Below are 21,135 nucleotides of genomic sequence, written 5' to 3'. Positions count from 1 at the left end.
CAGAGGGCATATTTTGGAATAGTTATTCTGGAAAGCGTTCTGGTTTACACACACACACACACGGCTTTTCCTTTTTGACCCAGTTATTCTCCTTCTATAAACCCATCCTAAAGGAAATAACCAGAAGCTCAAAGATCTATGTACAAAGAGGTCCATCAGAGCATTGTATAAAATGGCAAAGGATGAGTTACCAATGTAGACACCAAACCAAGAACGGCTTGAAAAATTCTGCTCTGCAAAGGACTACTATGCATCCATCAAGAAATATTTTAAGGAATATGTAATAGCATAGAAAATGTTTATAAGAAAATGAAAATTGCAATATGGAAAATTATACAGATAATATGATCCCATTTTATGAAAAAGTCTATTATACATACCTGTATGTACATTTTTTAAAAGATGAGAAAGACGCATATCAAACTGTTCATGAAATACTACAGTTATTGTTAGATGACAGAAATAAAGGTGTTTATTTTCTTCTAAATATATTTCCATATTTTCCAAAGAATATATAAATGGGTATTATTTATAATCAGAGATAAATAAACTTTTCTTACCCCAAGACAGAAGGAGTCAACGATATGTAGGAAACTTGGACATTGACAGTATTAAATTTAAAATGACATTTGGGCTTCCCTGGTGGCACAGTGGTTGAGAGTCCGCCTGCCGATGCGGGGGACACGGGTTCGTGTCCTGGTCCGGGAAGATCCCACATGCCGCGCAGTGGCTGGGCCCGTGAGCCATGGCCGCTGAGCCTGCACGTCCGGAGCCTGTGCTCCGCAACGGGAGAGGCCACAACAGTGAGAGGCCCGTGTACCGCAAAAAAAATTTTTAAATAATAATAATTAAAAAAATGACATTTAACATCCACAGGGGTTTCAAGTTCAAGGAGTAGGTCTGGGATAAAGACACAGTTTTGAGGCTCAAATGTATAGAGGTGACTCCTAGGGCCAAGATACTGATTAAAATCTTTAAGAAAGAAAAGAGGGTGTGAAAAGAGTTTTGATTTAGGATTCAGGAGGAGGGAGTGGCAGTGAAAGATAAAAGAAAGTCTAGCTTTAAGAAGCGGCTGATGAATCCAGGGTACTGCATTCACTGAGTCATTACTCTGGTTCACTCAGTCGCTCATACAATCACGTATCCATTCAATCATTCATTGACAGGATCATTCTTTTCTTCAATCACCCATTTAAGTAGTCAACAAACTTTCACTGAGGGCCAGGCATGGTGCTAGGCAGTGAGGACACAAAGACAAAAACTGCACCATTTTTCTACCCTCAAGAAGCTTCCAATCTAATTAGAAACAAATACTGCTCAGAGTGGTCAGTGCCATCATACGGATGCATGTGGACTGATGGCGTCTAAACCATTCTGGGATTTCTGGAAGGCTTCCTGAAGGAGGTGATATCTGGGCTGAGATTTTTGAGGAGGGAGAAAAATCAGGCAAATGAGGAAGAGAAAAAGCATTCTAGCAGAAGGAACAGCATAGGAACAGCATGTGCAAAGGCACTGAGACATAAAGAACTCAGTGTAGTTCCGCTTAGGGGAATGACCATATGGCCAGAGCAGTGTGGTGGAGAGGCAGGAAAGGGGGGAAAGGCTGCTCCACTATTATAGGCAGATCGAGAAAAATGAAGATTGAACAAACCAAGGACACTGCCATCTGTGGCATCACACTGCCCTTCTGATCAAATGAACTTAGTGAACACGCTGACTAGGAACAGAGCCAAGAGGCCCATGAACGAAAACACAAGCAGAAACCCAGAGTCAACTGAGAAATCTCAGCCAACTACGTTGTTAACGCATGTAACTCTGGACCCCATTCACATCCCATATCGCTCACTGCCCTGACCTTATCTCTGCTGTCCCTCTATTTTCTCTCCCTCTTCCACCCTCTACCATTCAGCCTTCCTTCCCCAGTGCATTTTATCTCCAAGCACCCAGGCACTCTGCTAAAGGCATGGACTCCTGAGTTTGTCTGTAAAATTAAACATTTATTTCCATGTATCTATCTATAGGTGTATCGGTGTATGTACTGCTATTAACCTGTATACTTGTACACACGAGGCTTCTTTGTGTACTCGCGTGTCTTTGTGTATGTTGTATCTGTGAAAATGTCTGTTAATACATATTTCTGTCTTTCCTCATGTTTGCCTGAATGTCTTCCTCTGGGTGTACGTACACGCATGTTTCCCTGTGAGTACGTGTGTGTATACAGGTGAAAAGACGTGCCGAGCATGAGTGGGCGTGTGACGCACACGCAGGCCACAGGAGTGGGCATCTGCAGCTTCAGCCTGCATGGTACCCACTCCCCCAGTCTTGCTTTGGGGAACACACCCTCCACCATGATCGAGGTACCATTGTCACCCAAGATGCCCATTCCCTCATGGTCAAGGGATGGGCACCTAACCCAAGCCCCAGTCTCTCCCCCCAGAATTGGAATCTTTTTTTTTTTTTTTTTCAGAATTGGAATCTTGAACAGAATAATAATAAAGGCTGAAATCCATCCTGTTGGCTGTGCCCTAAAGGAACAGTCTCCGACTTCTACAGCCTGGATCCTGAAGGTGTGGGTCCTGGGGCACCTTGTCAGGGCCACAGAAGTAGAAATTGACACATATATGAACATTTACATAACTTCCCAGCTGTAAAGTTCTGTGATTCAGGAACTATTTTACAACCTGTCACACACTTCTCATGACAACGGCTTTGCCTGGGATTATTTTTAAAACTGTTTCTCCCTCCCCCGTTCAGTTTCTCGCTGCCTTACTCTCCCACCAGCTATTCTTCCTCTCCCAGCTCCAGAGAGGACCGGCTTCTGCCTAGTCACCCTTAACTGATGTGGACGGCAGACACTTCTGGATCACTCAGCAACAATCCAATATGACCCAAACAATGTGGCAGAGCTCAGAAACTGTTCCTGTTCAGGTAGGCACATAAGTTACACTATTAGAGAAGTACACATTTGTTTTTGCACTGTGGCCAAAAGTTCTAACCCATAATTTTTTAATCAAACAACCGTAGTAGTATTATAAAAACCTGGTGTATATTAAGGTATTCCCTCTTGGCAATTAGCCAACAATCAAAACTAAAAGACTACCAGAAATCATGACCATAAACAACTAGAAAAAGTACCACTGATCCATCCATTCACTCACTCATTTACTAGTGCTGGGCACTGTGGAATACAGGTGACCCTAACAGGGACCCCACCATAGGAAAAGGGAATGAAGGTGTGCGGCCGAGAGGCCCAAACTGCACAGGGCAAAGAGTCTTTGTATTTATTTCCCATAAAAAGCCTGCAATTATAACCCAGATTTTATAAATGCAGAAAATGTAATCATTGTTATGATCATTTTTAACGTTGACACTGGTTATCAATTATTTCAGCAGGAAATATGCCTTGAATGTTTGGTTACAAAATAAGATTTAAATTTATGTTAAATTAGAAACATTTTTTTCTTGATTAGATGATCCATTAACAAATCTCTATAAAATTATGTAAATGTTACTGTCAGAGTTATAAGTCAGTAAATTCCAAAGAGCTAAACTGCAGGGTCAAAGTGATGATCACAGAGCAACTGTGTAGGGAACTGTGTCTCTGAGCTAGACATGATCTGTCTTCAAACACTCAAGGACTAATAATTTTCAGCTCCAAATGTCATGGCTGTGTTGTATCAGGTCAGTGCTCAGGACTAGAGGACAAAGATAGAAAAGACTGCCAGTTTCCTGACATGGATAAAATCTGGTCTGGTCAGAAGCTTCAAAAGTTAATCCAAGATAGGGTGAATCAAAGCAGGAATTAGAGTGATGTCCCAGGCTCAATTGCTCAAAGGCTGACCAATTGAGGGGGGCTACCAGGGTCCAGGAGAAACAGAATTAACCCCTGGAACTCTGTGGCATGGGAAATAGTACAGATGATGTGTCAGAAAATACACACTAAAATGTTTCCAATCCCAGCAGAAGGCTGAACCTCCCAGACACCCAGGCTGGAGCCCAGGCAGCAGTGGCAGGCACCTCACGGGAGTTTATCTAGAGCCCTCCTGGAGGTAGAGCTGTTTCTCCCGTATGGAATGTGCTTTTCTCAAGAAATGCTTTCTAAGGCACGTAGAACTAAGAAGACAGGTGGGGGTGCCTTCCGGACCTTCCAAAGTGATCAAACTATTAGGAAGATATACTCCTACGAATCAGTCAAAGTCTCCAGGAACGTAATTGGTCGGAGTGCTGGGAAACTGCAAGAGCACTACAGACCCCACACAACAAGGGCAATTAAAGGGAATGGATGGACACAAAATGCAGCCTCTCCCTCAGTGCCTTCATAACCAGACGGGCCCCACGCAGGCCATCAGCATGACCTGAAGAGCGGAAGCCATCTCCCCCTCCCTGTGACCTGGGTGACAGCCAATGCCCACACCCCCCAGCCCACCAAAAAGAGCAGAGTCTCTTCTGGGGGCACAGCAGGTGGCTGAAATCCACGTCTAAGTTGTCCTAAAAGCCGTCTCAAGACTTGAAGTTTGGCACTTGAAGGGTACTTTAAATAGGCACCCAGCTAAAGGGCAAGAAACATCTATAGGGTCAATGCAGGGGAATTTTTTTCAAATCACTGATGGAAATGCTGCTTTTTGAGAGCCACCAGGGAAATCTTGTAAGACTGAAGCAATCATAGCAGCAGCTGAATAGAAAATAGATCTATTAAATCAACTATACATCAAGATAAAATTAAAATTTAAAAAAACAGATCTATTATACTTTTATGGGCTGAAAGAGCCACTATGGAACCAGTCCCAAGATGTAGCTTCTCTACCTGACAACCCTGCTGCAGAAATCCCCACAGGACTCAGGGAGGATGCTGCTGTACACAAATGACCCTCGCCTCCGTGGGCCCTCGACCATTCACCATCACTTTACGGCTTCCTGCTCTACTCCTTCTGCTATGGTCCACTGACCCTACAGTTATAAACCACCCCTTGCACAAAGCTCAACCTGCCCCTGCCCCATCGCACTGAAGTGCTGACCACCCTACTGTCCAAAAGAAATGAGGCAACCAGACATTAAGTTCCTCGGTGGCATCATCCCCCCACCCCTCACCTGCACCCACCCACACCTGCACCCATCACTCCCTCTGTCCCATCTGTCTCAGTGGAAGAGGCACCATTCTTCCTGTCCAAGAATGCTCCGGAGTTTGAATCCCTCCTGTCCCAGTTACTAGCTGTGTGACCTAAGGCGAGCTACTTCACCTCCTTGTATATGTTTCCTCATCTGTAAAATGGAATTAATAATTGTAGCTGACAGGGTTGTTGCCAGAATGAAATAAGTTAATACAATTAATACATGTCGAGTGGCTAGAAGAATGCCTGGCATGTGGTAAGTGCACATTAAATGTTGGTTAGCTATTATAATTCCTATTGCTTTTATCATGTATTTCTGTCTCTTCTGAGAACTTGCCCTGGTAATTGTATCTTTTTCCCCATTATCTTCAAGCAATTTGTGCTTGTGGTCGATAATCTCCAAAGATGACCAACCATCAATTCATAAGCACATGCTATTCCATCCACCAATGGGTAGGTCCTAGTCCCTCCCGCCTCTTGAATCTGGGCTGGCCGGTGACTTCCTCTGACCAAGAGAATGCAGCAGGGGAACTTTCAAGCCCCAGATCTTAAATGAACTGGCAGCTTCTGCTTCGTCCCTCTTGGAAGCCAAATATGACAACCTACTACCCTGAGACCACTTCTCTTTGAGAAAGCCCAAGACAGTCACATGGGGAGAGAGAGGGAGGGAATGTGGAAGAGCACGAAGACACTAGACATGTGAGGGAAACCCTCGTGGACCTTCCAGCCCAGTCCCAGTACCAACCACACTCAGCCAAGTCAGAGACCTCAGGCCAGGCTACATGGAGCAGAAGAATCACCCATCTGAGCCCTGTTCAAATGCCTGACCCACAGAACCACTAGAAATAAAATATCATTATTGTTTTAAGCCATTCAATCTTTTTTTTTAACATCTTCATTGGGGTATAATTGCTCTACAATGGTATGTTAGTTTCTGCTTTATAACAAAGTGAATCCGCTATACACATACATATGTTCCCATATCTCTTCCCTCTTGCGTCTCCCTCCCTCCCACCTAAGCCATTCAATCTTGATGCAATTTGTTATGCAGTAACAGATAACTGAAACAATGTTCCCCTTCAGCACTACAAGAATGCTCCATCGTACATCCCATCTTAAAACAAAATATCCCACACAGTTCTTCCATCCTACATTTACTACTTTATATCACCACTGCAGTCCTCTATTATAACACTTAGCATACTGCTGGACAGTTATTTATGTATAGGACTATCTCTCCTACTGGACTGAGCTCCTTCAGGGCCATGACTGACTGCCATGTTTATCTTAGTATCCCCACATCCAGCATCGCACTCAGCAAGTGGTGGTGAGTGCTCAAAAAGTGTTAGCTGAATGATGCATGCATGTGTGAATGAATGAGACCTCCATACATCTGGTCTACCTGCAGACATGCATTCTGGCACTGGAAACCCAAGACAAATATGGAAGAAACCATAGGATCCAAGAAAGCAAAATTTCAAGAACCGGATTCAAAAGGTGCAGGAAAGAGATAAAGGGAAAGATCAGCATGGTGAAGCCAGAAGCCACAAACTGAAAGCCACTGAGATTTGAGGGTTGTTTCTGCAGCACAACTAGTTTATCGTAAGTGATCGAATACATATTCTACAATTACATGTTGTTTTGTTCTCATGAGGAGCTGAACCCTGAATTGGAAGAGGGAGAAGAGGAACTTGAAGGATGCCAATGGTCAAAGTCTATATACACTGTGATTAAAAAAAAAAAAAAAAAAAAAAAAAACAGTTTCAGGCCTAAGATTTCTGGAAATTATTTGGGTTACACTTTAACACCAGATCCAGGCAAGAATTCAAGGTGTTAAGACGCTGTGTTTTATGAAGAACTAAAAAGGCTCAAGGGGCATATAAAACAATGGAAGTAGGACAGCTTGGTGCACTGGTTGGGATTCAAACAATGTATTTATTTTAAGTTATCGACTTCCTCCCACCAAAATTTCAAAGTTAATGAGAAATTGATTTTTAAACCGGTGGTATACACCAGTTTATTAATAAAGAGGCTGTATCACAACCACACACTCTGCTGTCAGGAACAAGCTACAGAAAAATAGTACAGTTGAAACAAAGTAGAAATATTATCAAAACCACAAGGAGGGCTTCCCTGGTGGCGCAGTGGTTGAGAGTCCGCCTGCCGATGCAGGGGACGCGGGCTCGTGCCCCGGTCTGGGAGGACCCCACGTGCCGCGGAGCAGCTGGGCCTGTGAGCCATGGCCGCTGAGCCTGAGTGTCCGGAGCCTGTGCTCTGCAACGGGAGACGCCGCAACAGTGGGAGGCCCGCGTACCGCAAAAAATAATAATAATAAAAAAATAAAATATCCTTGGATGTTTTAAAAAAAGAAAAACCACAGGGATATGATCCAGGACATGATAAGAGAGGAAATGCAGTAAGATAATGTCACTTGGTATTAGGAAAATGATTACCCTCTGTCCTGCAGGATATGGAATATGGGCTTATAATATGAATTTTAACTTTCTGAAATTTTCTATTTTTGAAATTTTTAATTTTTTTTAATTTTATTTATTTATTTTTTTTTTTTTTTTTTTTTTTGCGGTACGCGGGCCTCTCACTGTTGTGGCCTCTCCCGTTGCGGAGCACAGGTCCGGACGCGCAGGCTCAGCAGCCATGGCTCACGGGCCCAGCCGCTCCGCGGCATGTGGAATCTTCCCAGACCGGGGCACGAACCCGTGTCCCCTACATCGGCAGGCGGACTCTCAACCACTGCGCCACCAGGGAAGCCCTGAAATTTTTAATTTTTAATCTGAAGTAAAACAAAATGGCACCTTCACATAATACCCTAACTTTCAAAAGCCTGCTTCCTTCATTTCTCTTAATCAATATTTGGTGAGCACCTTCTTCTACGTGCCCGGCCTTGGTTGTGCCTTCACAGCCAAGACTTCTGACACACGCAAGGGGCTGGCGAGGGGCCACAGGTGGCTCTGACTGAAGCTCTGGATCCACAGAGCTCACTCTACCAAGCGAGCAAAGCCTGTGTGTGGGCATTTCAATGGCAGAGTTCATGGAGTCATTCTCTAACATGGACCCAGAGCGAAGGAAACTCCCAAGGTGAGGACTCCTCCCACTAATTGTGTGACCTTAAGCAAGTTTGTGAACCTCTCTAACCTCTATTTTCCTCATCTGTAAAATGGGGATAACAGTAGTGCCTACCTCATGGAGTTGCTGTATGGATTAAACATGATACATTGCGCCTAGCACAATGTTTGGCACACGGCTAGCGCTCTGTAATTGTTGGGTATTATTATTCCCAGGTCAGCCCTGAGATTTCTGCAAGGGAAACCAGAGAAAGGAACGCAAAGGGGACCTCAATCAAAGGCCTGAGTGCCTACTAACAAGCAAGGAAATGCAAAAGAGATTTTGGGGGGTTTTTTGTTTGTTTGTTTTTTGGTACACGGGCCTCTCACTGTTGTGGCCTCTCCCGTTGCGGAGCACAGGCTCTGGACACACAGGCTCAACGGCCATGGCTCACGGGCCCAGCCGCTCCACGGCATGTGGGATCTTCCCGGACCGGGGCACGAACCTGTGTCCCCTGCATCAGCAGGTGGACTCTCAACCACTGCGCCACCAGGGAAGCCCCAAAAGAGACGTTATAAAGTAGATATTTTTTACCTGTGAGTTTGGCAAAGATAATACAGATTGGTAACAGCCTATATTATGGAAAGGTAGAAGCAAAACTGGCACTCAGATTCATTGCTAGAAAGAATGTTGATTGCTTCAATCTTTCTAGAGAGCAACTTGGCAATATATACCAAAATTTAATACATGAATGCTGCTTAGTCCAATAGTTCTATTTGCAGGAATTTATGTTAAGGAAATAATTGGAAAAGCGTGCCAAGATAGATGTACAGGGCTTCCCTGGTGGCACAGTGGTTGAGAGTCCGCCTGCCGATGCAGGGGAGACAGGTTCGTGCCCCGGTCCAGGACCGTGGAGCGGCTAGGCCCATGAGCCATGGCCGCTGAGCCTGCGCGTCCAGAGCCTGTGCTCCGCAACGGGAGAGGCCACAACAGTGAGAGGCCCGCGTACAGCAAAAAAAAAAAAAAAAAAAAAGTTAGATGTACAAAGATGCCCATAGCAGTGGGGTTTTTTTGGTTTGTTTTTTTAAATTTAATTAATTAATTTATTTATCTATTTTTGGCTGCGCTGGGTCTTCGTTGTTGCGCGCGGACTTCTCATTGCGGTGGCTTCTCTTATTGCGGAGCACGGGCTCTAGGTGCGCGGGCTTCAGTAGTGGTGGCTCGCGGGCTCTACAGCGCAGGCTCAGTAGTTGTGGCGCACGGGCTTTGTTGCTCCGCAGCACGTGGGATCTTCCCGGACCAGGGCTCAAACCTGTGTCCCGTGCATTGGCAGGCGGATTCTTAACCACCACGCCACTAGGGAAGCCCAGCAGTGTTTTTTTATCACAGCACAAGTTGAAAGCAATATAATTATCCATCAACAGGAAACGGGGTAAATAAAGTGCAGAACATCCACAGCACTGAGTAAAGTCATGATGTGGATCTATATTTGCTGACAAGGGAAAGGCTCTAGGATAAAGTGTGAAGTGACAAAAAGCGAGTCAGCAAACAACACGTAGAAGACGGCACTGTTCCTTCACGTGTATGTGTGTGCGCTTATACGTGTGAAAAAAAAGTCTGAAAGGAGAAACACCAAAATGTCATAGTGGTTATATCTGAGTGGAAGGATCTGGGGTGATTTTCACTTTCTAACTCACATCTTTTTGTACCATCGGAATTCACTAAATGTGCAACAAATCCGACGTGTTAAGCCTCGTCACGTCACTCCTCTCGTTCTAATTCCCACCTTACCTGGGGTGACGACCAGTCCCGTGACACCTATGATACTCCCACCCAGCACCCACTTCCTCCCACTCCCCTCCCCGACCGTCTCTGCTTTGGGCACACTGGCCTCCTTCCCATCCCCCGACACGGGCACACTCCCACCTTTGTGCTGGCTGCTTCATCTGCAGGGAACACCACCCCCCAAAGACCTGCCTGGCTCACCCTCTGGCCTCCTTCAAATCTTAAGTGTTACCATTATGGCTTGAACCATGTCCACACACACACACCAAATTCATAGGTTGACGTCCTAACCTCGAATACCCCAGAATGTGACCTTATTTGGAAATAAGGTCACTGCAGATGTAGGTAGCTAAGATGAGGTCACACCGGTGTAGAGTGGGTCTCTAATCCAATGACTGTCCTTATAAAAAGGGGAAATTTGAACACCGACATGCACACAGGGAGAACCCCACGTGAAGACTGGAGTTTCGCTGCCACAAGCCAAGGCCTGCCAGAATCCAGGAGAGAGGCCTGGACAGACCCTCCCCACCACTGCCCTTCACAGGGAGCTCGACCCTGCAGACCTTGACCTGGGACCTCTAGCGACCAGAACGCTGCCGCAATAAACTTCTGGTGTTTAGGTCGCGGGTTTGTGGCCCTTCATTATGGAGGCCCCAGCAGCTAATACAGGCACCCTCTTCACGTGGCCTCCCTCACCACCCAGATTCACACTTCAGCCCCTCAATCCCAAGCCCTTTACTCCTCCACTTCTTCACCGCATTTTTCACCTAAAGGTAATTACATCATCATGTAATGACCTTTGTTCACTGCTGCATCCCCAGGGCCCAGCACAGTCTCGGCCCAGAGTAGGCTGCTCCAGAAAGATTTGCTGCACAGGTAAACAAACAACTCGGAACCAAACAGATCAAGTCTGGCCTGGCGGAGCTGACTGTCTAGTGGAGGGAGACGGAGAATAAACAGACCCGTGTAAGATGGTGATAAGCGCCGTGGAGACAAATCAGGGTCAGGTGCAAGGAAGTACGGAGGGGCTGCTGTTTCTTGAAAACAGAGTTAGAGAAGGCCTCTCTGATGACGTGAGACTTGAGCAGAGACCTGAAAGAAGGGGTGCAGTAAACCATGGAGATCGCATCTGAGATAAGAATGTTCTAGGCAGAGGGAACAGTAAGTACACATTAGTGGAAGGAACACATACCATTTTTACAATCAGAAAAAAAAATAAAACTATTGTAAGTCTGAAAATGCATCCAAATATGTAAAAGCCCGATTCCAAGGGCAAGGAAGAAGAATCTGGTTTTATAAATTCTTAAGACTCTATTCAGGCCCAGGATGAAAACTCCAGCCCCTTCCTAGAGTCCCCTTCCCCAGCCCCAGCCCCATCTCATCCTCCATCAAATGGCTTTCTCAACACTACAGGTGAGGTGAGGTGAGGTAAGAAGTGATGTATGAGGGGCAGGTAAGGTGAGGTGAGAGATAAAGCATAAGGTGAAAGGTGAGGTGAGAGATAAAGTGTAAGGTGAAAGGTGAGGTTAGAAGTGAGGGATGAGGGATGAGGTGACGTGAGGTGAAGTGGTCCTGAGGCTGAGAGGCCTGGAGATCCCTGATGGTGCCACAGAGCCAAGTGCAGGAAATGTGACTGCTGTCCTAGCCACCAGCTGCCGACTTGCTCCCATCAGATCTGGCCTCTGATGGCCTGCAGAGGCCTTTCCATCCCAGCCTGTCAGCTGCCTCAGCCGGCATGTTCCCACAGCGAGCACCTGTCCTGTGTTCCTGCCCTGCCCCCAGGCCACAGTGGCTCCCAGCTCTGATGAATGTTCATTCCTGCTACCCAACCAGCTAGTTCCTACTCTGCCTCACTTTGGTTTTTTAATAACCGTAGTTTTAAAAAACCCACATAAGGGACTTCCCTGGTGGCACAGTGGTTGGGAGTCCGCCTGCCTATGCAGAGGACACGGGTTCGAACCCTGGTCCAGGAAGATCCCACATGCCGCGGAGCAACTAAGCCCGTGCGCCACAACTCCTGAGCCTGTGCTCTAGGGCCCTTGAGCCACAACTACTGAAGCCTGCGCACCTAGAGCCCGTGCTCCGCAACAAGCCACCGCAATGAGAAGCCCGCGCACCGCAACGAAGAGTAGCCCCCGCTCGCCGCAACTAGAGAAAGCCCGCGCGCAGCAACGAAGACCCAACGCAGCCAAAATATAAATAAATGTTTTTAAAAAATAAAATTAAAACCCCCATAATATTTACTGTCTTAACCATTTTTAAGTGTTCAGTGGCGTTAAGTCCATTTACATTGTCGTGCCACCAATCTCCAGAACTTTCTTCATCTTGCAAAACTGAAACTCCGCTCCCATTGAACACTAACTCCCCTTCCCTCCTCCCCTCAGCCCCTGGCGGGCACCACTCTACTTTCCGTCTCTGTGATTCTGACAACTCTAGATACCACATAACTGGAGTCATACAGTTTTTGTCTTTTTGTGACTGTCTTACTTCACCTAGCATTAATGTCAAGGATCATCCATGTTGCAGCCTATATGAGAACTTCCTTCTTTTGTAAGAAGGAATAACAACTCCCTTGTATGGACGGACCACATTGTGTTCATGTCTGTTGACGGGCACTTGAATTGCTTCCACGTTCACCTCACTTTTGACACCTGTTTGCTTCAGCTGCCTCCAGGTGCTTTTGTAATCCTCAGCTGTCACCACCAAGATCGCTGCAGGGCAATGCAGGGCTGGCCGAAAGGCCTCCCAACACGCCCAGGCCGAGGGCAAACAGCAGCAGGAGCAGTTCTCTAAGCGACGTGTCCCACCAGACGCCAGCCCAGTTCTGAACCCGCGGCTGCCCCTTCGCTCAGTTTTCCCAACCAACTTGAAACCTGAATGTTTACGAGCTGAAGACTCCCCACTAACAGGCAACAACCAAAAGTCTTGGAAACGCACCCAACCTCAAGGAAACACTGCCTAGGCCAGAGCTTTTCAAACCTTAGTGTGCAGACAACTCACCAAGGCAGGCCCTTAAAATGTAGATTCAGCAGATCCGGGCGGGACCTGGGTGCGTGCCTTCCTAATGCGCTCCTGAGGCTGCTCCACGCAGCACGCAGCACGCAGCACGCAGCACGCAGCACGCGCAAAGGCCTTGCCGCCTCCCCTCCCCTCCCCCACCCCGTCCACACCTATCTCCTGGGTTCAGTGCAAGTTCTCCTACAAGATGGCTGTGGAAGACTGTGTGTGTCTTCCCCCTTTGAAGGCTCCCAGCAGGATTTCCCCAGCGTTTACAGCAGCCCTTCAGGCTGTCTGGCTCCAAAGTTAATCCCAGCACCCAAAACCACGGTAATGAAGGGTTCCTTCCACAGGCCCCAACACGAGAACAAAGAAAGGAGCGGGGAGAGTCTCCCATTGGCTCCACAGGGCCGCAAACACCTGCCCATCACCACGAGCAGGAGGCCCCCAAGCCCCGACCTCCCGCTGAGACGTGCCACCCACCGCCCAGGACGGCTGTCACCCCCTCACGTTCTGCCCAGGCTCTGGGCCACCAGGGCCGCAGGAAAGGCAAGCAGAGCGCGCCTGCCGGGCCTGCTGCCGAGACAGGCCTCCCAGTTGCAGCCGGGCCGGGCACCGCCCGGCGATTCGTCCACTCACCTCCACTTCATCTCCTCCGGAGACCAGTGGTGGTCTCCTTCCTCACGCTCCCGAGCCCCTCTCACAGCTGCCTTCTTCTCAGAAGAGGGCCTCGTCCACCATCCCCACGAACGGGGGGTCAGTCACCAGCCCCTCAGCCCATCTCTGCCCCCAGGTCTAGCCTCCTCCTGCTCTCCTCCAGCCTAAAGTGAATCCCTCCAGGGCTTCCCTGGTGGCGCAGTGGTTAAGAATCCACCTGCCAATGCAGGGGACACGGGTTCGAGCCCTGGTCCAGAAAGATCCCACGTGCCGCGGAGCAACTAAGCCCGTGCGCCACAGCTACTGAGCCTGCGCTCTAGAGCCTGCGAGCCACAACTACTGCGCATGCGTTCTAGAGCCCGTGAGCCACAACTACTGAGCCCGCGCTCCGCAGCGAGAAGCCACCGCAATGAGAAGCCCGCGCACCACAACGAAGAGTAGCCCCCTCTCGCCACAACTAGAGAAAGCCCGCGCGCAGCAACGAAGACCCAATGCAGCCAAAAATAAATAAAATAAATGAATTTATTTTAAAAATAAATAAATAAAGTAAATTCCTCCACTCTTCCCTGGGTCTCATACCCTCCAAACCCCCGGGAGCCTTCGCTCCGGCGCTCACTGCCGCCCCTTCCAGCCACATCTGTCTCCTCCTCCAGCCCACCCCGTACTGGCCGATTCCTCCCCTTCCTCACCGGCCCCAGGGACTCCTACTTGCCGCTCCCCCTTCACCCTCCCTGAACGTCCTGCCTTATTTCACCCCCGTGAACAGACACAGCACCCCCCAAAGCAGGACTCGGCCCTCCGGCAGTTGCCGGCCGGTTACCACGAAGCACAAACTGGAGTTGAAAAGCAGCCTCTCTGCGGCTGAGCCTCGATCTGAGGAGGGCAAGTCTCAGGCTTCAAATCCTTTCACTTCCCCCTCTTGTTGGCCCTTTTCAGCACCAACGTTTTGAATACTCTGCACCCGCCACGTCCTAGTCCCCGCTCCCGCCCGCATGTCCTACATCCCCGCTCTTCTCCCACTGCTCCATCCACTGCTTCCCCCTCCTTCCTCATCCAGCCCAGACTCCACACGGCGGCATCCCCACCACAGATCCCTCCACTGCCCTCGGCCCTTCACCGCGTCTGCCCAAGATTCCCAAACCTGACTCAAGCCAACCGCCCACGTTCCCTGGCCACACACGGCCAGTCAGATGCTACAGGACAAACGGCATCACATATGCACTGGCGACACTACAGACTTCTCCCATCACCTTAGGCTTCACTCCCAACCTTCCAGCAGTCCCCCCCGATTCCTTCCCCCATTATTTCTCCCCCACTCGCTATGGTGCGCCAGCCTGCCCACGGGAGCTTCTTCACTTTGCAGGAATTACCCTTCAGTTACTTCTACTCTTTCTTAAATTTTCAACCACTGTATCTTTAACTGATTGTTCCTTGAAGCCTATAAACATGACCAAGTCTATACATGTTTTCAAAATTTCCATCAACCCCACGCCACCATGAAGTGACAGGTGGCAAATCTGGTCACGTCACTTCCTTCTTGCCTAACCACCTGCAGGGGCTCCCGTGGTTCTCGTGACCTCCGAGTCTGACTCCACAGCCTGTGCTCTTGGGACTAGGTTTATGAGGTGGGGTGGGAGTGGGGATCTAGGATGCAAGGGATCAGGAGAAAATGGACACGGTGGGTGTCCTGGGGGTGGGGATGCAGGAGGGAAGAGTGGAGGAGGATTTTTTTAAAAAAAGAAGTATTGAATACAATGGCCTTCAGTAAGTCACTGGGCTAGGACATCTACAGGACAGTGAGACAGTGACACTCACAAACATTCAGTAGAAGTAGGACAGTTGCTATAACAAGTGCATTCCAAGGTATCCAACCTGTGGACCTGAAATATAAGAGCTAAAGGGAACTTAGAGATCATCTCAGCGACCCCTTATTACACTGATGAAATAACTCAGGACACGGTGACCTATCCACAGTCACACAGCAAGTCACTGGCTGAGAAGAGCACGTTCAGGTATGTTAACTCACAATTCAATGTGCTTTCCAACAAATCATGCTGCCTAAGCACATGAGAGAGAAATCATGTCACAGTGAGCTGCAGATGAAAGGTGGGTGGTCACAACTTGGAAACAAATTAGATCAGTGAGAACAGCATCTTCCTATCTGGGAAAATCAACCTAGTGTAATTATAATTACAGTAATTAGCTGCCTCTAGCACCCAAGGCACTGAGAAAAAAACCTGTGGCTCCCAGGTCCCCCGTGACTTTTCACAACCCTGCTGGGTTTTGTTTTCAGGATTAAATGAGGCATTTCCTGACAAAGACCGCAGCAGCTGTTCCCTAGGGGCCAGGAGGTGAGGATTTAAAATGACATCCTCTATGCCCTTTGATTCTCAACCCAAAGACAACCAAGCAAACAAGATATAACCAAAAACAGTTTCAATGTCACGATTTTAAATCAACTGTTCTAACAGTTAAAAGACAATTGCAAGATATTAAGTGGTATATCCCCAAAATGCCATTAACTTTCAATTAGGGGTTTATGGTATCTGGATCATTGGTTCCAAGGTGAAGGTGCCTAAAAATCAGCGGTGAACTTGTTAAAAAGGAAGATTCCCAGTTACTCCCACCGAAGATTCTAATGTAGGCCAAGGGTGAGCCCAGAAATCTACATTCTTTTTTTTTTTTTTTTTTTTTTTTTTGTGGTTCGCGGGCCTCTCACTGCTGTGGCCTCTCCCGTTGCGAAGCACAGGCTCCGGACGCGCAGGCCCAGCGGCCATGGCTCACGAGCCCAGCCACTCCGCGGCATATGGGATCTTCCCGAACCGGGGCACGAACCCGTATCCCCTGCATCGGCAGGCGGATTCTCAACCACTGCGCCACCAGGGAAGCCCAGAAATCTACATTCTTAACAAGCACCCACACGTCCCCAAGAGGCTCGAGGAATCACACCTTCGAAACATTTATCTAAGTCTTTGTTTATAGGTACTAAACCACTCAAAAAGTGTAACAATATTCACCTCAAAAAGCTAATAATAAAATAGTGCATTAAGATAAAAATTTAACATGCCATGAAGCGCAATGAAGAAAAACAAAATGGCAGATTTTGCTAATCAAAATAATCAAATTTCAAGATTATAGAAAATTTAAAAGAAAATCCATTTGGAGGGGGAGAACACAACAAAAAGGAGGAAAAAAAGGTTGTTATCTTTAATACATAAAGAAAAATTTTAAATATATACGTGTGTGTATATATATATATATCACAGGTAAATAAGCAAAAACAGAAAATTCGCAGAATACAAATACAAAATAAACAGAAAATATTCGACTCAAGGGACTTCCCTCGTGGAGCCGTGGTTAAAAATCTGTCTGGCAATGCAGGGGACACGGTTTCGAGCCCTGATCCAGGAAGATCCCACATGCCGCAGAGCAGCTAAGCCCCTGCACCACAACTACTGAGCCTGCACTCTAGAGTCCGCGTGCCACAACTAGTGAGCCCACGTGCCACAGCTACTGAAGCCCATGCACCGAAAGCCCAGAAAGCCCGTGCTCCACAAGAGAAGCCACCACAATGAAAAGCCCGCACACAGCAACAAAGGGAAGCCCCTGCTCGCCACAACTAGAGAAAGCCCGCGTGCAGCAACAAAGACCCAACACAGCCAAAAATGATAAATAAAGAAATAAATTTATATTAAAAAATTCAACTCAAAAGTAATAAAAAATTAAAGCAACAAGAGTTTTAAAAATAATATTCCATGCTGGTTATGATGAAGTGAAACAGTGAACTGCATAAACTGCTTGGGTTAATTTCAGCATTACAGCTTTACATAAAAAGTTGATTCATTCAACAACCACCTACTGAGACACGTATTAGGCACCCAGCGGAGCCCACGCACAAAGAAATATAGACAAAGCCTTACCTACGTAGCTATTCATCATAGCATTATTTATAACAACAGAAAAAGCTGGAAATAATAAAAGAATAATTAAGTAAATTATTAGGATGGAAACTGTTTTTGAACAATATTTAATGAATAGGGAGATGCTTAAGTTAAATATTGAGTGAAAAAAGTAAATACATATAATTCAGTTTTCTTTTTATTAACGTTAACAAAGGAAAGACAAAATTATTTACAGTGTTAGCTATAGGTTATGGGATTATGGATACCTGTTTTCTGTACCTTCCAATAATTTCTGAAGTTATCAATTTCATAACTATTATTTTAAGAAAGACTTATCCCTGAATAAGATGAAGAAATGGGCACAACCCTTTCTTTTAATATTGTGGATGCAGGATCTCCTAAAAGGACTCCATTCAAAAATAAGTCCAAAATATTACAATTTGTTTCCACAAGACCAAACTTATAAATGTTTAAACAAGCAAACAAAAAAGGGCACAATCAAAATGCTGAATGAAATAGAAATAGACAAGAAATCAATAAAACATAGAAATTTAAACAAAGACTGAAATAAGGGGAGCAACTGGAGGGTGGACTCCATTTAACAAAAGTTAACAAGGAAAGACAAACCTGCGGAAGGAGACGCGAGTTTGCAGACAGCCACAGAAGGGACTACAGCCTCATCTAGGAGACCCAAGGCAGGAGTAAGACATGCCACTTTCTGACTAATACCACTTACTCTTCAGAAAGAGAACTACCACGGCATGTTCGGCAAAGCCTCCCCAGCCCCGCTCCAATGGTGAAAATACAACACTCAGGAAGAGGAGCCAGAGGGTCCTTGTGGCACAGAGACAAGACGTGGACTGAAATGCAGCATCTCTTCAGGATCACCTGCCACTCACCATGCCCAGCTATCCTACATCAGGAAGCCACCCTCCACCAATATCACTCCTCTCAGCCTTCAAGTGGATCGGGGCCACCTTTAAGAGGTCTTCCTTAAGGAGCCCTTTCACTCACTGCCTCTCCTATCCGGGGACAGTCCGTGCAGGGGTCGGCACCTGCTTATGCGCTGCTCTGGGTCTCCACCTGGATCCTTGAGGACCGGCGCTGTGTCCCTCCCCTTCTCAGTTCCTATCCTATGACCCAGACTAGAAGCAGCTTTATGGTTATTATTTTTTGCGTGCCTCAACCAGGGGAGCCCAATACACCAACCCATGAAGAAGTCTCTGCTTCCGTGCTGTCAGCTCTAGAGCGGAAATATAATTTCAAGTCACCAGGTTGAATATTTGTATTTGGGGTTTAAGGGGGAACAGGAACAGACTTGCACCGACGAGAAAGTTATGGAGGAACAGTACAAACAGCTCCATTTATTCTAAATTTATCAAGAGAATTACTTATATTATCCACAACACCTGCAGCAAATCCAGATGGCCATGTTCACATGGGGAAGCTGAAGAGAGGTTACATGCGTAGAGTCTGGAGTCAAACTAACCTAAACTCCTGAAGCCTTAGTTTTCTCATCTGTAAAATGAGTGTGATCGGATCATGTAAGTAAAATGCAGCACCTGGCGTACAGCAAGCACTCAGTAAATGGGAACAATTAGCTTGCCACGTCCCCCAGCAGATGAATCCATGAGTATCAGATGGGCTTGCTTTGTTGACTAACGCCAAGAGCCCTCTTCATGATTACCTCTTCCCGTGGAAAGCTCTGGGTCTCCGCTCCTCTGGACACACAGGCTAGAACGCTCAGAGGCAGGACTGGGAGCTGAGGAGCTAGGTCAGACAAAGCTGTTTACACTCTCTGTGTACTGCATGAAAGAGACCCATTTTGTCCCCCCAGCTCTGGTGTGACTCCCTGAGCAGGGCTCTACCCAGTTATGGGAAATCTATGAGGAGGTCTCAGGTGTGCATAAGTCCACGGGTTAAGAGCCGTAAGGAGAATGGAAAAGAGATGAGTCTGCACCAACTAGCCTGTGACCTTGAGCAAGTCACTTCTCTGTCAGTTTCCTCTTCAGTCAGAGGAGCAGTTCCATTCTATGATCCCTTAAGTCCCTTCCTATGCTTTTTTGTCCCATCCTCTATCTGGCACTGGTTATAATTCTGACAGTGAGGTCCAGGGACACCTTCAAATGTGTTCCATTTCCTTCCAAAGCCACTTGCCAGTCCTCTGGCACTGCTCCCATGAGAAGGGAGGATTTGGAGTGGCTTCCATGGCTTTCTGGTTTTGTTCAGTGTGCAGCAGCTCTGCGCACTGCTCACTCCACCTTTCCTGCCCCCAAAGTGGTCAAGTGTGTGTGTGCTGGGGCAATCACTGGCTTGCAGCATGTCATCTCAGAGATGGTTTCCAGACCATCCTCTGTGTAGGCTCGGGGTGGACAAATAAACATTTCAGAGAAGCAATATGAATTAAATCATTTCCTCAACAACAAAACCCGCCCACATGCTTCTTCATAAATCATGCCTCCTAATTCCACGCTAACAGTCAGTAAACTGCATCTATTATAAAAACAACCCTTACTCCTTTCATGCCCTGACACTTAAGAATCACAATATTTTCACATTCTGTTGTATTAATGCCTTTGCAGAAGTAACAGCAATAGCTATTTCCCTGGAAAGATCCATGGCCAGGGCGCTTTCCAAGAGATACTCTTTGAATGTTCTTTGTGTCCTGGTGCACTGGGGGACACCGCCAGCTGCCTGCATCGGGGGGAAGCAGGGCCACCCAGAGTAATGCAATACTGTCTTCAAGCAAACACACCGAATGTACCCCTTCGCCCCGACAATAAAGTATTTCCAAAAATTTGATGTAACCATATTCATATAGCCATGCACAAATACAATTCCAGTGCCTGCGTTTTGCAGGGAAAATAAAGGCACATTCTGAGATGAAGCCACCAGACCCGCCACAGGCTCCCTGGATAACAGAATAGCTTTGCAGACCTTCAGCAAGATTGGCCAGAACCCGCTTGCTTTTTCGTATTATTTTCTGCGTGTCTTTATTTGCTGGGCCCAACAAGAATGGAAAAGCATCTCAAGAAAGGAGGGCGAGGGAGCCGTGGAGAATAAAAGAGGATGGGCGGGGAAAGCCGGATTTTGAAAATAGCAGCAATGAAGGAAGGCAGGGTCGCGCCGGAGGGTCTCCGCGGTGCTTACCTGGGGCGCACGAGGCCGGCCGGGCCAGCAGCAGCAGCCAGAGGCCGGGGAGCAGCAGCCCCGAGCGGCGGCGGCGGCGGCGGCGGCGGGCGCGGCGGGCGGAAGGCCCGCGGTCGCTCGGCCCCGGGACCAGCGCGACCCCGGCGCGGGTCTTCCCCTCCATGGCCGCGCCTCGGCGTCGGCGCCGCGCCTCTGGCTGTCCCGGTCGGCGCCCCGGCCCGGCCTCGCGGCTCAGCGCTCTCAGGCCCGGGAGGGGCGGCCGCTGCGGCGGCGACTGCTGGGACGGGGTGCCGCGCACCGGCGCGGAGGGAGGCCGGCGAGGCGGGGGCTGGCCGGGGGCCGGAACCGCGGACGGACGGGGGCAGCCAGCCGCACGCCGGCCTCCCCGCTCCGCCCCCTTCGGAGCCTCCAAGCCGCTGCCCGGCAACGCGCGGGCCCGGGCGCGGGCAGGCGAGCACCACCTCCCGGCCGGC

General features: G+C 47.9%; 1 protein-coding gene across 2 annotated transcripts in view; it reads right to left on the bottom strand.

Annotated features, from left to right (window-relative positions):
- The window catches only part of KIAA1549, a 148,785-nt gene extending 127,939 nt beyond the window's left edge, over positions 1-20,846 (bottom strand). For both annotated transcript variants that reach the window (XM_082662079.1, XM_082662080.1), the window contains exon 1: positions 20,663-20,846. In XM_082662079.1, the coding sequence (XP_082518205.1) occupies positions 20,663-20,825 (163 nt within the window). In that variant the 5' untranslated portion in view covers positions 20,826-20,846. The remainder of the gene's footprint in view (positions 1-20,662) is intronic.
- Between the last annotated feature and the right edge of the window lie 289 nt (positions 20,847-21,135).

The sequence above is a fragment of the Grampus griseus genome (assembly GCF_964374135.1).
Source record: "Grampus griseus genome assembly, chromosome: 9".
In the NCBI taxonomy this organism is placed as follows: Eukaryota; Metazoa; Chordata; class Mammalia; order Artiodactyla; family Delphinidae; genus Grampus; species Grampus griseus.
The sequence above is the reverse complement of the archived record's forward strand: the minus strand, read 5'-3'. Positions and strand labels throughout refer to the sequence as shown.